The sequence below is a fragment of the Phalacrocorax carbo genome, chromosome 14 (genome assembly GCF_963921805.1).
Source record: "Phalacrocorax carbo chromosome 14, bPhaCar2.1, whole genome shotgun sequence".
Taxonomy (NCBI): Eukaryota; Metazoa; Chordata; class Aves; order Suliformes; family Phalacrocoracidae; genus Phalacrocorax; species Phalacrocorax carbo.
This window is the reverse complement of record NC_087526.1, coordinates 9,137,210-9,153,132: the sequence shown is the minus strand read 5'-3', so window position 1 is coordinate 9,153,132 and position 15,923 is coordinate 9,137,210. Positions and strand designations below refer to the sequence as shown.

The 15,923-nt window shown below is 56.8% G+C and overlaps 1 protein-coding gene across 1 annotated transcript; it reads left to right on the top strand.

Annotated features, from left to right (window-relative positions):
- Positions 1–4,069: 4,069 nt before the first annotated feature.
- DUSP15 (dual specificity phosphatase 15) lies at positions 4,070–12,065 on the top strand. Its single transcript, XM_064465548.1, has 7 exons — positions 4,070–4,540; positions 6,250–6,283; positions 8,986–9,068; positions 9,520–9,569; positions 10,217–10,291; positions 10,762–10,933; positions 11,106–12,065. The coding sequence occupies exons 1-7, from the start codon at positions 4,520–4,522 to the stop codon at positions 11,316–11,318; spliced, it is 648 nt and encodes a 215-aa protein (XP_064321618.1). The 5' UTR covers positions 4,070–4,519; the 3' UTR covers positions 11,319–12,065.
- The last annotated feature ends 3,858 nt before the right edge of the window (positions 12,066–15,923 follow it).

Here is a 15,923-nt window from a genome sequence, read left to right as displayed (position 1 = left end):
AAGGTTATGGGGGAATGGGGATCCAACAACAGCCCTCCAGTGCAAACAACTCAGGTTTGTAAGTGTCAGGAGGATTTCTGGAGGCAACAGCAGAGCAGGCAGCCAGCCTATGGGGAAGTTCCACAGTACAGAATAAACAAATTCTGTCACGTGCTTCCAGAAATATAAGTACCACAACATATGTTGTCGGGAATTTTGTTAAGTCACATTTTAAATTTGTGTACGTTATAGAAGAACTTAATTAAGCAAGAGAGTCATGAAAGATGTCAGGGAACTATGGCAAGCAAAAGCAGAACAATCCTGAAGACTGCCTAGGCTGCACAATGTATTAACAGTGGGTGATAAGTGGCCCAGATAAGCCATCCAAGAAGCAAGGCTCCCCAGAGCACCTTCCAAAGGAGGCCCAGACTCCTGCAGCCCCAGGATGTGGCACTGTGCACATCCTGACCTACTATAGCATCTGAGTGTGGGAGTAGGCAACCTGAGACTTTGTAACATGGGGCTGCTCAACAGCACAGACCCACAGAAGGAGTAACACAGAGTTTATTTTTACTTGTCTGTGAGTTTTGAGGTCAGCCACAAACTATTTAAGTTGTTGGTATAATCTCAGTAATCACAGGCTTTTCATATATCCTTGTTTACTGTGTTCTGGTTATTTGCCATGTTAATTGAGGTTGTGAGCATAAAATCAGCTTAATATAAGGTTTTTTGTTGCCAATTAACACATTCTCATTTGTAGAGTTAGATAACCACTAGCTGCTATCCTCCTGGCTGTAATTCACATGTTAGTCTGCATAATTACCTCCCGTTCACTTCTCACAAGTGTGCCCTTACCAATGGGCCCAACTCACAGGGTAAGGCGAATCCTCTTGTCCCAGCCTCCTCGCCAGACCTGCTGTGCAAAGCAAACTGCTCACTCGCAGGTCTCACAGATGGGTGTATTTTTAATTATGCACCACAGCACGATACTCATGATGTTAAATGGCTTGAATCATCTGGCAGAAAGAAGGTGTTTCTCAGTGTCACATTGTATTGTCTTACTTTCTAAAGGAAACACAATTTTTGCTTGGTCCCCGGGACACTGACTGAAGTGGAAGTTGCTGTGTTCAGCATGGCTCCAGGTAGCTATAGGTTTGGGGGGACAAATGGGATTCAGGATATGAGGCTACACTTTAGGTCTCTAACTGCAGAGCAGAGATAAGCTAATGCCAACCAAATCCATGCCAGCTTGACCTCCAAGCTACTCATGGAGTCTCCCGTAATCTCTTCACATTCCCAGGATGGAAGCCCACTCAGTAAATTGGCTGCACTTACACAGGCTGACGTCTAACATAGTGGGATTTCCCTAAAACTGAACAGATGTTTTCATAGCTTCAGCTTTAGGGGCTGCCCTAGAAGCTGCTTAACCAGAAGCCCAACTGGACAGCAGCCCTGCACACACACCTTCTTCTACACCTGCAGCTGAACTGAAAGATTTCAGAGCATGAACTTGGCCTTAACCCCACATTAAGAACCCTAGGAGCACAATCTATTCCTCCACACAAGAACTCTGCACTTTATACCTTCAATTCAATTTTAGTTAGAGTTAATTTTGGCTCTACAAATAAACTGAGCTGTCTTTTGACTGCTGAAATAAACTGTTGCACAAGAAGTGTTTTGGTAGTACCTGTTGACCAGGGAACTGGCTAGGAGCATTGCTGTTCCTAGCCACCTTGCTATTACTAGCTCTTCCTGTGGATTTCCTGCACATTTTCTTCTTTCTCTGCAGATCGAAGGCATCCATTCACCTCTGTCTCACTTTCCTTGGGAGAGCACATACTTACTGGTTTCAGAATCCAAATGATGCCAGGATTCTTGCAAAATTATTCTACAAACAGATAGTACTCTGAAGGCATTTTGAAGGTCTTCAGAATAAAGGCACGTTTTGTTGCCTCAAGCTTTCCTGCTTCTAACTGCTTCTGAAACTTCTTCAGATTCTTCACTAAGCAGTTCTGACTCAACTGGGTAGAAAAAGAACTATAAGGTTCAGCTCAACAAATGCATGCACAGTCTGACTCACTTTAATTGCCCTTGAGAAGTTTCAGGTGACATCTGAGGATCAACTGCACCACATACTCTGAGGAGAAAAATAAATAAACAGGGATAGCATTGAGTGCTGCTTTTTCTTTGTGGAGGAGAAGGTTTTATTTTGATTTTCTGTACCTCTGCATAAACAGGGAAAGCTAGAACTGAGCAGGTCTCACAATCCATGTTCTATCACCCCTGATGTAACTCTCCTGTGCAGTCAGCATGCTCCTCTCCAGGACAGGCAGCACTGATCAGCACTGCCACACCAACAGCTGTCCCCCAGGGCCACAGCAGCCCAGCTGCTGAACTGCTGCAGGTTACAGCCCAGTGTTACAAACCACCCTCAGCCTCCATTCATGCCAATGGAGGCGGTGTGAAGGCTCAGAGCAGGGATGCATCCTGCTCAGCCACCATGCCGCAGTGGAAGCAACACCCCGGAGAGAACAGGGCAGGTCTCCCAGGCTGTAGCAGTTTTACCTGTTGCAACTAAACCTGCCCACAGATATAAACAAAACTCCCAGAAATTCAGCCATTTCAGAGGCCCCATTGCAGTGCACCATCCTCAGCCGGTTTTAAGGTAAAAGCTCCTTCCACTGTGCTTGGCCTCACCTGCACACAGGGAGCATCAGGGGTTTGACATACTGCCTTGGGGCTGTGCAAGAGCCGGGGATGCAGCGCCGTGAGCCCATCGGATGGGCCGCTGCACCCCGCCTGCCTTTTGCTGTGACCGCCGGCTCCGCGCTCCCCTGCGGGCAGCCGGCCTGGGCCTGAGCCGCGACCTGGGCCTGGGCCTGGGCCTGGGCCTGGGCCTGAGCCTGGGCCGGCGCCCGCCAGGCCGCGCCCGTCCCCATGGCAACCGCGCCGCTGCGCAGCAGGGGGCGCTGGCGGGACCGGAACGCCCAGCCGCGCCCCCCACGCTGTGCCCCCTCACCCGGGCCTGGCCCTCCCCGGTGTGCCACCGGTGTGTCCCGGGCCTGCGCCCCCCAGTGTGCCCTCCCACCCCGCCCGGCGCCCCGGACCTCAGACCGGTCACCGCAGCACCCCCAGCCCCCTCGATCCTAGCCTGTGGGCTCCAACCCACACACACCCAATGTCCCTCTGTCCCTTCTCATCCCACCCTGTGCCCCCAGGTCCCCTACCCTGTGCCTCCCCACTCTGTGCTCCCAACTCCCCACCTCGTGCCTCCCTGCTCTGCACCCCCAGTCCCCAGCCCCATGTGGGGCTGTGCCATGGGACCCCGCAGGGCACAGGGGTAGGGCCGGCTCTGTCCCTGTGTTTTGGGGCTGTCCCCTACACCTGTCACCCCTCAGCCACCTGCTACCTGCTCCCTGCCCCGGGCAGGTAGAGGCCATGCAGTGGGGCTGGGGGACAAGGATGGGGGCTGCAGCCAGGGCTGGGTCCCTGCAAGCAGCCTACAAGCCCTGCCTTTCTAGATCAGGGGGCTCCAGGGGGTCCCCACACCCCAGTCTCTGCCTCTGCTGCCATCACACTGCCAGGCAGGGTCGGGAAGCAGCACTTTCCCAGTCCCAGTAACCCCAGCAAGGTGCACGCAGCTGCTGGGGGCAGTGGGGGAGAGACAGCAAACTGGTCTAAAACCTTCTAAAATCTGGCCCAGGACATTGTTCTGGGGGGGAGCGGGGGCCCGGGGTGGCAGGTGACAGGCAGCAGGTGAGCCCTCACCTACCAGACCCTGTGCTCAGCTGACAGGACCCACCAGCACTAAACCACCTGCCATGTAAAGCCCCCCGGGAGACGCACACAGACCTCCCCAGGGGAGGGCAGGGACGGGGCGGTGTCACCTGCCTGCAGGTGGGCACTGCTGCCTGCCCACGGGCAGCCCTGAGGTGTGCGGGGCCGGGGTCTCACACTCCCTGTGGCAGGCGCAGGCAGGGGAGGGCATGGCACAGGCAGGGGCAGGCATGGTGCAGGCAGGGACAGGCATGGTGCAGGCAGGGGTGGGCATGCTGCCGGGCACTTCACCACGTGGCCGCACAGACCTTCCTTGATGGAGCGGGACAAAGGTTTTGTTCTTCTCCCAACACTGCAGCCTTGTGTGGCCGCGGCGGGCAGCGGCGACAGGCAGCAGCCAGCGCTCCCACGCCACGGCGCAGAGGGGGAGTTTCTCCTCCTTTGTCTGCTCCCGGCGAGAGCAGCAGTCGGTGTGCGGCAGCGCCAGAGCAGCCGGAGAAGGGCCTTGGTGGCAGCCGGGGAGGACAGCAGCCAAGGTCCCCTCTGCCCCGGCACAGGCACCACCAGCTCAGCTTCACCGTGCTGGGAACAAGCCTGCCCGCCACGGGCAGTGATCCCAGGAGAGGCAAGCTCTTCATGACGGAAACCCGACCGGGGAGCGTCCAGAGTGGGGACAGCAGCTGCGCCTGGGGACGAGGAGGACGGCAGCATTCGGGACAAGGACACCCGCACCCTGTCCCCCCCGCGGCGCCCACTGCCGGCCATGGGAAACGGCATGAGCCAGGTAATAGGGAGCACTGGGGCGGCTGCTCTACAGGGCCAGCCATGCCAGGGCAGCTTGTCCCGGTGCTGGAGGTGGGAGACGCTTGCTTGGCAGCTCACTCTGCTGTGCCAAGCGGCATTTCACCTGCCGGCACCAGATCTGGCACAGGGCTCGCTGTCAGGCAGCTTGTTTACCTGCCCGCAGAGTGAAATTGGAGGAGAAGCAGGCAGGGATGCTGCGCCAGCCGGCAGACAGGGCTCATCTCAACAGCCGCCTGGGGGGTGTGGAGGATGAGGGGGTGACAGTAAGCCCCCCCAAGGGAGGGGGGACCTTTCCCAACACCTTTAAAACCAAGGCACCAGCACCCAAGCACAGACTGGGAGCCTTGTGTGACCCCGAGCCCAGTGGTCCCACACCCCATGTTCAACAGGGATGGGTTGTGTGTGGGGCTCAGCATCACTGGGTGGAGGGGATGGGTGCTATTTTATGGTTGTTTGAGCTTTCCCTTGTCACAGGTGAACAGAGACACCATTTTCCTGCAAGAATCTCCAGCTCCTAAGCTTTAAACACCCCTCCCCAGCCCCATAACTGCTCATTATCTGGGGAAGTGCCCAGTGGGAGCTGCACTGCCCCATTTTCTCCAGCGAGGAGTGGGTCAGAAGGGTGCTGGGGACGGGAATGTGCTGTTATTCATGGCTCAGCATCCTGCCCTTGGGAGCTGCCCTTGCTAACTGACGCTGTCCTACAAGCTCATTTCAGTGCTGCAGCTGCAAGATAAAGGCACCCTATTGATAGAAAATTGATCTAAAGTCTTAGGAATAATAAAAAAAACCACCTTTAATCTGATTGACCAAGAGAAACACTTCCAAACGCAGGCAGTGAGATTAGTGTGAGTCCAGCTGTGCTGGTAAAAATCACCTCTGCTTGCCCAGGTCCTGGGTGCCAGACATCACAGCAGGGAGAAGCCAGAGGGGAACTGGCTGGACAGAGGAGTGAACAGCCTGGGGAGCCTCGCTGCGCAGGCTGGGAGAAAGGGAAAATATAAAATGGTTCCAGGTAAGAGGGGATGCAGGGTATCCCACTTCTGCATCCCCAGTGCAATTAATAGAGGCATTGTCAAGTAATTATCTTGAAAAGTGGAATTTCACAAGGAAAGTAAGATGACACACAGTGTCCAGAGTGATCTGTTCCTGGGCTGTTAGAAACAGGCTCCCTGCAGTGCAGAGTGAGGGGAGCAGAGACTGGGGCCGGAGGGGACCACCACATCCCCCCAGGCTTCTCTATGCCTGGTGCTTCCCTGTCCCTTGGGCAGCAGGACTTCCGCAGGCCATGGGTATAGTCCAAGGCTGTATGGAGGCATATGCAGCTTGCTAAGCTCAGATAAAAAGCCCCAACAAAGAATTTATTGATAATAAGCAAGAGGAGCAATAAAAGAGCTGTGGCCAACTCCCAGCTCCCATGAGGGTGCAGTGCCGCGCAGCTGCACAGGTTGGGGTGCCAGGGCTGCATCCAGCCCCGCGTGCTGGATGCCAGAGCAGCGACAGCCCCAGGAGCGCCCACGGTTAGCTGCACCAGCACCGCTCCTGCCCCGGGGCTGGTGCCGGTCACATTAATGGCAGAACTTTTGCCTTTACAACTGAGGCTGCGTCTTCCTGTGGGGGGTCCTGGCACAGTGGGTACCATGGCATGAGGTCACTGCTCACACTGCCACTTCTCCTTTTGTCCCACAGATCCTCCCTGGCCTCTACCTTGGGAACTTCATCGGTAAGCAGAGCCCTGCCACTACAGAGATGTCCTCCAGCAGGGGAGCTCCCATGGTTTGGTGCCACGAGGGAGCTCCCTGTCCACGTGCCCTCATGGTGTCTTCGGGTGACACAGCCCTCGGGTGGGCTGTGTCAGGGGGCCAGCAATAGGCACTCGGCTTCTCCAGAGCTTGTCCAGCCACAGCGGGAGGGCTTGGGGGCTCTCCTGGCATGTGAGCACATGATGCCTCATCCTCTAGCTGGTAGATGAGAGCTGCTGTCCACCTCGTCCTGCTCCCCATCATCCCAGTTTGCTTCAGCCCAGGTCAGGATGTCCCTTGGCTGGCAGAGCCCCTTCCCCTACTTCCCCTGCCTGTCCCCAGCTGCCCCTAGGGAGGGGGAAGTGTGGGGAGCTCAGGCCCAAGCAGACACAGGTGCTGAGCCTTCCAGCTGGGCAGCGTGGACAGAGACAGCGAAGAGCGGGGCTAAGTCAGGTTGCATCCCCTATGCCAAGGTTTCCTCAGATGCAGTGAGCCATTTTCCTGCACAAACCCCACACACCATAGTGCAAACACCGCAGCATGCTTGCTTGCACAGCGTTCATGCCTCCTTGCCTGCAAACGCTGCCCGATGCCCTGCCAGCACCACTCTGCCACTTGGTTTGTGTTGGCAGCAGCAAAAGTGGAGGCACCAGGGGAAATACAAGGCAGAAACCCTCTGCCTTAATTTTGGCTTCCATATTCAACAGCTGCCCTGAGTTCTTAGGACACACGGTGGGGAAGGGGTTGAGCAGGGCCATGGCCTGCTCAGGAAACCAGGAAGGTTTCCGGCAGCCTGTCCTTCAGGTGACGCTGTTGGCTGGGACTGGGAAGCCCTCACAGCCGTCCCACATCCCACTTCATGATGCAGTGAGCTGGGCCGGCTGGGAGGGGACAGGGGCATGTGTGGGTGGGGTGCACCAGGGCAAACCAAGTTTTGCTTTAAGAGAGTCCTGTGGGAGTTCACCTGCTGCAGTGAGCTGTGCCATGCACCAGAGCCGGCATGGACCTGGTGTGAGGGTCAGAGGAGCTAGTGGTGCCACACCAGCGTGAGGGAGCAGGATCAGGGTGGCTCAGGGTGATGCACCCCATTTACACAGCTTTAGCAGATACAGGAGGGTGCTGCCCACCCTCAGGAGGAGGTTTGTCCTCATGGAGCCACACCAATTCACTATTTTAAGGGGTGTTCATTGTCAGGAGACAATTCATGACCAAGTACTGGCACCTGCCATGAAGAAACAGCATTTATTAGTGCTCCTGCCTCCCTAGTGGCTCTTTTGGCAGCTTGATTCCTTCTTTAAGTGTTAAGAAGGTTTAAAAACACTGGTGTGAACTGCTAAGAAAATGTCTTTGGAACCAGAGCAGCAGCCCTGGCCAGGACAGCCCTGTGCCCCGGGGAGCACCTTGGGGTGGGCTGGGGGGCCTGCTGCTGTCTGGGCTCCTGTGGGTTTATCATGGGGTTTCCTGCGAGTAACCACTGACATAGGGTCTTGGCCGGATGCCACCTGAGCATGCCTCTACCAAGAGATTTGGGGTGGTGACAGAGACTTCAGGCCTGCTGAATTAAGCTCTTACAGCTCACAGAGACATTTTCTCCAACTGAAAGCTTTTCCAGCTGCTGTAAGCCTTGACACTGGTGTCACTAATTGCCGTCACTCTGCCTGCCAGAGGCAGGCGGGAAGGCAGCGGGTGCTGCACAAGTCCCCACAAGGGTCCCCACCTCCCTCCCCACATGTACGCAGCATGGCTCACTGCAGAGCATCTCTCTTGAAACTCACTCCTATTAAAATTCACATCATGCCGTTAGCACATCATGGTCTGGATTCCTGAGCCAAGGTTTTACACCACGTGAAAGTTTAGAAACTCAAAGTGATGAGATGGGAAAATGTTAGTCCTCCTCTCCAGCAGCTCAGGCAGCATCAGCTGGTTGTGGCATGAAAGGGATATGTCTACGAAGCTGCTCAGCCACCAAGAGAAGAACACCCACCTCCCAGCATAACCACTGTGTTGCACCAGTGAGCAGGATTGCAGCCAGGGATGCTGAAGCATTAGTGAGAAGCAGGTTATTGCCCCAGAAAGTAGAGGATCCCCAATTTCTGTGTGGGCAACTACCGAGAGGGTACATGCAGAGTGCTGCAGGTTGCTGTTCAGGTGTTTTCCACAGATCCCTCGGGTGCTAAAGGGGAGCTCAGACAGACTGAGCCAAACTTAGGGTCGATGCAAATTGCTGCAGCTCCACTTCTGTAGTTCACAAGATAAAGCAGATCCCTCAGGCTGCAGCAAGTCCCATTGCTACGTGCATGTTTGTACAGGGGAAATGTAGGCAGAGAGTGTGTCCCCTCCCCATGCTGGGGACAAGTACAGGCAGGCAGGAAGCTGCCTGCTTGCAAAGGAGGGATTTTTTCCATGCAGATGTGAATTCTCACCCCAGCATGAGCAAGTGAGGTCAAATGCCTTTGGAGGGAGGAGACCTCTGGTTTGGTATCACAGGGTTTGTGTTCCAGATTTCCAGCGTGCGTTTACATGTTTGCCCATGTCTGGGCTGCTGCATGTGGGGGTCGTGACGCAGACAATCCTCTGGAACAAGGCCTGTGCACTGGGCTGTCTGCAGGAGCACGACAGACGTGCTTGTGGGAGGAGAAGACTAAGAAACAAATACATGCTAATATCTAGTTTTATCCTTTAGATGCCAAAGACCTGGAGCAGCTAAGCCGGAACAAGATCACTCACATTGTTTCGATCCATGAATCTCCTCAGCCCTTGCTGCAGGTAGGGTCCTGTGCCCCATGCCACCATGTAGATTTCTGAAGCTCCTTCCAAGCTGCAGCATCTTCCTTCCCCATCTGAGTATCCCATAGCACGTACACTCTCCCCTCTCCCCAGTCAGTGGTCCCAGAGGAGCTGGGCACTCCCCACAGCATGGGAAAATGGCCGTCTTTTGACTATAACCTGTCCTTGAACACTAATGGAAAATTATTTCCAGCTTTCCAACCTCATCTTGTTTCTCACCCCCTCCACAAGCCGACTGTCCTCCATTGCCCTCCCCTTGCCAAGGAAGAGAGCAGCCCCATCCCCATGCAGGGGGATGCTCTGCTTGGGGAGCAAAGCCCTGCAGGTAGCACTGGGACAAGGAGCAAAGGTGATGCCAGACAAGCTGCAAGCATGTGTGACACCCCAACCACAGCAGCTGAGTTTCAACTCTTCCTTTTGTGTCTTCCAGGACATTACCTACCTCCGCATCCCCCTGCCCGACACCCCTGAGGCCAACATGTGAGTACCCCAGTGAGGCTGGGGCCAGCCTGGGGCACATGGGAGGGCTGGGCTCTACAGGGCAATCAGGGGTGAGTGCTCATGGCATCTCAAGCTCCTGAGGTGCTTCCTCCAGCTCCTCAAGCACAGCAGCTCACAGGCTGGAGGCATGATGCTCCAGTGCTGCGATGACCTCTGGACCCTGACAGCATCGCAGCACAGTAATCACAGAGGAGCGGGTCCTGGCCCTGGGGTGAGGTGAGGGGCAGTCACTCTGCAGCACAGATGGAGAGGAGCAGTGACCATCCCCCCTGGGAGGTGCCTGGAGTGGGGAGAGTGGGTAAAGGGTGTGAGCAGCCAAGCTCCTGCTGCCCCAGCACAAGTCACAGGAGTCCCAGGGCAGTTGGGCAGCCCTGCACATCCCCGGCACAGCTGCACAGCAGCACCCACTTCCATCCCCAGCACAGCATGGGCTGGTCCGTGCACCTTCCTTGGGAAACAACAGCACTGAGCTGCTCAGGTCTCGGCAGCTGCTGGCAGTGCCTGTAAAGTAACAGCCAGTTTATGTTAGTGCTTCAGCCTTAAACCTGCAGGGCTGGTGTGCCTGCAGCCTAAAAATCCTGTTTCACCCGAAGTCCTTATTCTGTCTGGTTTATTTTTTATGCTAGCAAGAGGCACTTCAAGGAATGCATCAGCTTTATCCACCAGTGTCGTCTGCATGGAGGGAACTGCCTCGTCCACTGGTAACACTTTTTTCCTGTGCCTGATACCATGTCCCCCAAGCACAGCAGAGAAGGAAAGACCCAGCCCCCCCCACTTTGGCTGCAGACCCCAAATCAAATCTAGCCTGTGCCAGAGGGCTCCATGCCTTCAGACCCACCCAGGATCCACCCTCAGCTGTGGCTTGTGCCTCAAACCCAGCGGGATCCAGGCAGGCCTGGAGACAGGGCAGCTTTTCGCTGCAGCTGAGCAAGCTGGAAGAGTGGGGTTTGAGGCAGGCAGCCAGGCAGCGGCCACTGCTCTTGCTTCCCTGGGGAGGAGCGGGTATTTATAGGCACTGATGGAGAGGACCTTGGAAAGGCTCAGGCCTCCCAGACAGCAAGTTCTCGGGGAATAGGAACTGAAATAGCTGAAGTACAAGGGTGGAGGAAGGGGTGAGCATGTGGTCAGGGCGTGCCGCTGACAGCAGCCCTTCTGCCCTTTCTCTTGCCAGCCTTGCTGGCATTTCCCGCAGTACCACCGTGGTCATCGCCTATGTCATGGCTGTCACTGAGTTGAGCTGCCAGGAGGTGCTGGAGGCCATCCGAACTGTCCGGCCCGTTGCCAACCCCAACCCCGGCTTCAGGCAGCAGCTGGCTGAGTTCGGCGGTGGCGCAGCCCGCAAGGTGGGCACAAGGCAGGGACCAGCCTCTGCCACTGCTCTGCTCTGCAGCTAAGTCTGCTCATGGGTCTCAGAGTTCCTGGGGGGACAAGGTTGCCTCCCCACTCCCCTTGCTGGCAGACTTGGACCTGCCCTTGGAAACAGGCGCCTTAGTTTGCTTCTCCCTCCTTCCCCAGGTCCACAAGCACCTGAAGCAGAGGTATGGGACATCCCCTTTCAATGACGAGGAAGAAATAAAGGCCTTGCTGCCAGCGGCGAGAGGAGGACCATCCAGGACAGAGGGAGCTCTGCAAGGACTGGTCCCAAGAGCCAGAGACATCAGGAGCACGACTCCCTTCCTGCTGCGGGTGAAGAGGACGTTCTCCTGCATCCCAGCTTGTCTGAAATGACCCCAGCCAAGGGAGAGCAGCGAGAATCACCCAACAACCTGGGAGAGACAAAGGAGCCGCAGCACAGTGGGCTGGGGGAGCACTATGCACGGGAGCCACGCCAAGCCCAGCTCCTTCTTCTCTTCTGGGGTTTGAGTGTGCCATCCTCTGTCCTGGCTCACAGCTATTGGGGAGGGATTCATATGCACTGCCAGGCTCTGCAGTGCTTGGTGGACTCAGCCTTTTCACATCAGGTGTATTGGGAATGCTTGGTGAAAGGCACAGGTCTCTGCCCCTAGGTCACTGCAGGCTCCTGCTCAGGGCAGAGAGACAGAGAGGGTTTGTCCTGCTGCGTGGCCAGCACCCAGGTGATGCCAGCAGCAGCTTTAGCACTTGGGTACCAGCTGCAGAGGCCTTGGGGTGCACAGGGTGTGGGAGAGCCAGCGCTCCCCTTGGAGCAGTTTTCCCACCAGCAGCACAAGCTACCAGAGCTGAGGCAGCTGCGGAGCAGGGACACGTGGGTGCATTAGCAGGTAATGCCACCGCACTGGCTCCCAGGCAAGGGTCCAGCTCCAGCCCAGCCAAGCACAAGCCCTCAGTGAGCACTGTAGCTTTAGGAGTCCATTGCACCCCATTCCCACCCATCCCAGGGCACATTGTTTAAAAGGTGGGAACTAAGCATTTAACCCAGCCAGAACTCACTAAAGCAGAGCCTTAAGCCATTTTGCTTAAAGACTTTCTATGTCCCCCAAGTAATAAACACCTATTCTCCGCTGTCTGCCTGGGGCTTAATCTGTCTCCCCTGCAATGGCTGGATCAGAAGGGGGATGCTGAGAAGGAGGGTCCCAGCGTGGAGCAGGTCTGTAGGCTACCACTGGCTGCTCTCTGCAGCCCAGGAAGGAGTGGGGAAGGAGTGGGCTGGGGACACCAGCATGTCTGGACAGGCACTACCCTGCTGCCTTGTGGGAAGGTTACAAAAGAGACCAGAAACCCAGATGCCACGGCAGGTCTCTCTGTGGGGACAGGGTCTGCTCCAGGAGAGGTTGGGCAGCAGCAGATGGGACTCACATGGAGCCTATTTCACTGCAGCTTCTCCCACTCACCAGCTCTGGGAGCACTGGGTCTGGGAGCCTGCTGGCTCCAGCTGCTGGGAGCACTGGGAGCCTGGCACCAACTGAGTGTCACAAGCTCCAGCTCCTCCCAGACCTGTCCTATTTACACCTTTCCCTGGGGCAAAGTCCCAGGTGGGGAAGATGCTGGGGATGCCCAGCTGAGTCATCAGCATCTCCCATGATGAGAGCCAGAGTGTTTCTGGTGTCCCCCTCATCCCTGCCACCCCTCTCCCATGGGGGAGGGTGTCCCCCAGGAGCCAGACAAGGACAGGAACAAGTGTCTGCAGGGAGTTTTCCAGCTCTGTGTGTGATGGGGTGCCAGGCATGGGGGCCCAGAGTGAAAGAAATTCCTGGGAAAAAAGGACTGCCTCTGCCCTGGCTGCTTCCAGGAGACATCAGTGTGGGACAGGGCATGCCCATCTCTAAATAATAATCACTCGTTTACCCCTGTGTGGTGGCTGTGGCTGAAGGTGAGCAGCTGGCTGGGTGTCCTGGGTGTCCCTTGGTACCCACCGTGCCGGTGCTTAGGCAGTGCAGGGCACTGCATGCCGCAAGTGCTGCAAGGGGTGTGTGGGGCTGCAGGGGCAGGAGGGGCTGGTGGCTGAGATGGCATTACACCTGCTGCCCAGGGCTGTTGTGCCATGCTATGCTCCACCTTTTGGCACCTGAAGCCTCCCCTTTTGTTTACATGAGGGTAATTTAGGAGGGTGCTGCAGCAGCTACAGCTCCTGGGAGCCTGGATATTGCTGTGTAAGCAGCACCTTGGCAGGACCCACACACCTGCTCCTGTTTCACTTCAGCAGAGTTCAGGGCTGTGGTCCCTCCCTGCTGCCAATACCTGCCTGCTGGGCTGGGTGATGCCTTGGGGTGACCCAGGCAGGATGAGAGCCCGACTCCTGCCTCCCTGGATAGACGCTGAGCCAATGAGTAACTGCAGTGCATCATTCTCCGCTGCTCCTGCACTCTCCACCTCCCCTCCCAGCTCCTGCTGGGATGTTGTCCCTGCTCCCTCACCTCCAGGCCAGGTCATCCTGGTACTCTTTGGTCCCCCAGAACCCAGCAGGGTGGTGGCCCTGTAACCCAGGACCACAAACCCAGGATGGACGTGTGCTTCATGCATAGCTGCATCCTCCCGTCAGCCCCACGTGGGGACACGCTGGGCAGAGACATTTATACCCAAGGTTTCCCTGTTCATGCTGTAATCCCATGGCAAGGCCGAACACTGAGCAATGGCACCTCCAGCCCAGCTCTGTGGCACAGCAATATGTGTTTATTTTGGCAGATGTGGTTTGCACAACTGGAAAAACAGGGCAGGGTTAGCTGCAAGTTAATGTTTGACTTGTTTTGAAGCCCATTTCAGAATGAAAAGTTTAAGGGTTAAGCAACTTTGCCTTCCCTGCGCAGGGGGCGGTACAGAGGGGAAACTGGCTCCTGAGCACCTTCGCTGATGCTGGGGTAATTAGATCCTGCGGGTCCTGTGCGTCACCACGTGGCTATCGTACAAGATGAAATCCCCAGCTGATAAAGGCTTATCCTGTCAAGCTGGGTCTGGCTAATGAGCTGGTGGCTACAATTATCTCCCAGCCTTGGATGTAATCTGTGCAGCCATTGAGAGAGGCTGTGCAATGACCCCTTGCCATTGCACTGCTTCCCAAGGCAGAAAGGGGAGATGCGGATTGTCTGTTGGTCAGTCCCGGGCCCTTTTCCCAGAACATGGCCCCCAACTTGCTTGGACAAGAGGTGCAGGGGGGCCAGGATGCTGCCTCGGCAGAGGCGCAGCCAGCTGGAAATCCCCTCCTCGCTGGCACTGTGCAGAGAGCAGACTGGCTTCCTGTGCCACCCTGAGCACAGCGGTGTGCCAGCCCAGCTGCAGCAGCACCGAGTGGGATGGCCGTGGGCTGCCAGGGTGGGGGCAAGCATGGCCTAACACTGGCTAGGCCAAGGGGTTCCTACCTGCCACCCTTCTCCCCCTCCCCAGACTGGGACTCCCCCAGCTCCTTGTGTCCAGAACCGCAGTGCTGGCATGTCCACCTCCTTGTCTTTCCAGGCAGGGAAAGCCACGCTGCAGGCAGATCCCAGGTTAGCTGCGGCCCCACACCCTGAGCAGGCAGGGCAGGCAGGCTTTGTTCTGGGGCAAAGGAGCCACAGGGAGGCTCAGTAAGGAGAAAAAAACCCTGCCAGCATGGCTGTCTCGTACACCCCTGTATGGCCCTGTGTGCCCTCTGTGCCACGCAGCCATACCCTGCTCCCCGCACCCTGCGGGAAAGCCCGGGCCAGGCACTGTGTTACCGCTTATTCATTTCGAGGCTTTGCAGCCCCAAGCAGCCTGCCAACTCTCAGGAGCCTTGCCTCTCCTCCCTGCGAGAGGTGACTTTCTCTGACTCAGAGCTGGAACGGAAACCCAGTGGGCTGCAAAAGGACGCCCATCAGGCTGTGGGCCAGGCAGAGAAGCCGGGTTTCCCCGCACAGCAACTCGTGGCTCTGCAGCAGTGATGGAGGAGCCAACACCAGTGTCACGCCAGGGTGGCCCAGAGAGCGCAGGGGGCAAAGCCCACCCAGCCCATGCTCTGCTGCTGGGGTGGGCAGGGGACACGCTACCAGCCCTGCTCCAGCACAGCCCTTTGCAAGGGCAGTCAGGCAGTGCTTGGTGCCAGGAGCTCCACCCCTGCTGTACACAAAGTGAAATACCTCTTCTTCCTGAAAGGATGGCTGAGCTGGGCTCCTTGTTGCAGGGAGGGACAGACGCTCCTGGCAGCAGCAGCATTGAAGAAGGATGCTCAGGAGCCAGCCAGGAGCGACAGGGCTGTGTGGGACACTGCGGCAAGCCTGACCCTCTCCCAGCACTGACGCCTGTCACCCATGTATGCACCAACATGCACCCATCTTGCCACAGAGCAGTGCAGGCGTGGGAAGCCATTTCCCGAGATGTGGGAAGGCCAGTGCCCGGAAGCACCGTGACCACGGGCGCCACATCTCCTCTGCAAGGACAGCTTCTGCCAGGAACCCCAGGGCTGGCAGGATGAGTCAGGCTTCCTCACCGGCCCCCAGCAGCCCTTGGAACAGCTCATCTTACCCCTTCCCACCCAGTTCCCATTCAACTCAGCACCCAGAGCCCTGCGAGGTACATGCAAACGTTAGAGTGGAGGGATTTGAGAGATGGGGCAATGTCACTGCTTACACCAGCCTGGAAACCCTGTGCCTATTCCCACAGGACCCCACACCTGTGGGCTGAGATGCTGGTCCCACAGAAGGACTCAGGTCACAGGGCAGGGGAGTGTCCTAATCCCCAAAGCAGGAGGACAGGGGAGCAGAGTCCCTTGTGCCCTGCGGGGATTGTGCGGGAGTCCTGAAAGTCTGAAGTCTTGGTGTAGGCAGGGGTGCAGGGGAGCTCCCTGTGCTTTCTGGTGCCTTGTCACCTCTCCCATGAACTGCCCTGTCCTCTCTCCTGTGGGTGCAACATGCCTGACCCATTTCCTGTGGGCTGCCTTATCCACCCTCATGTGGGTGCGAGGTG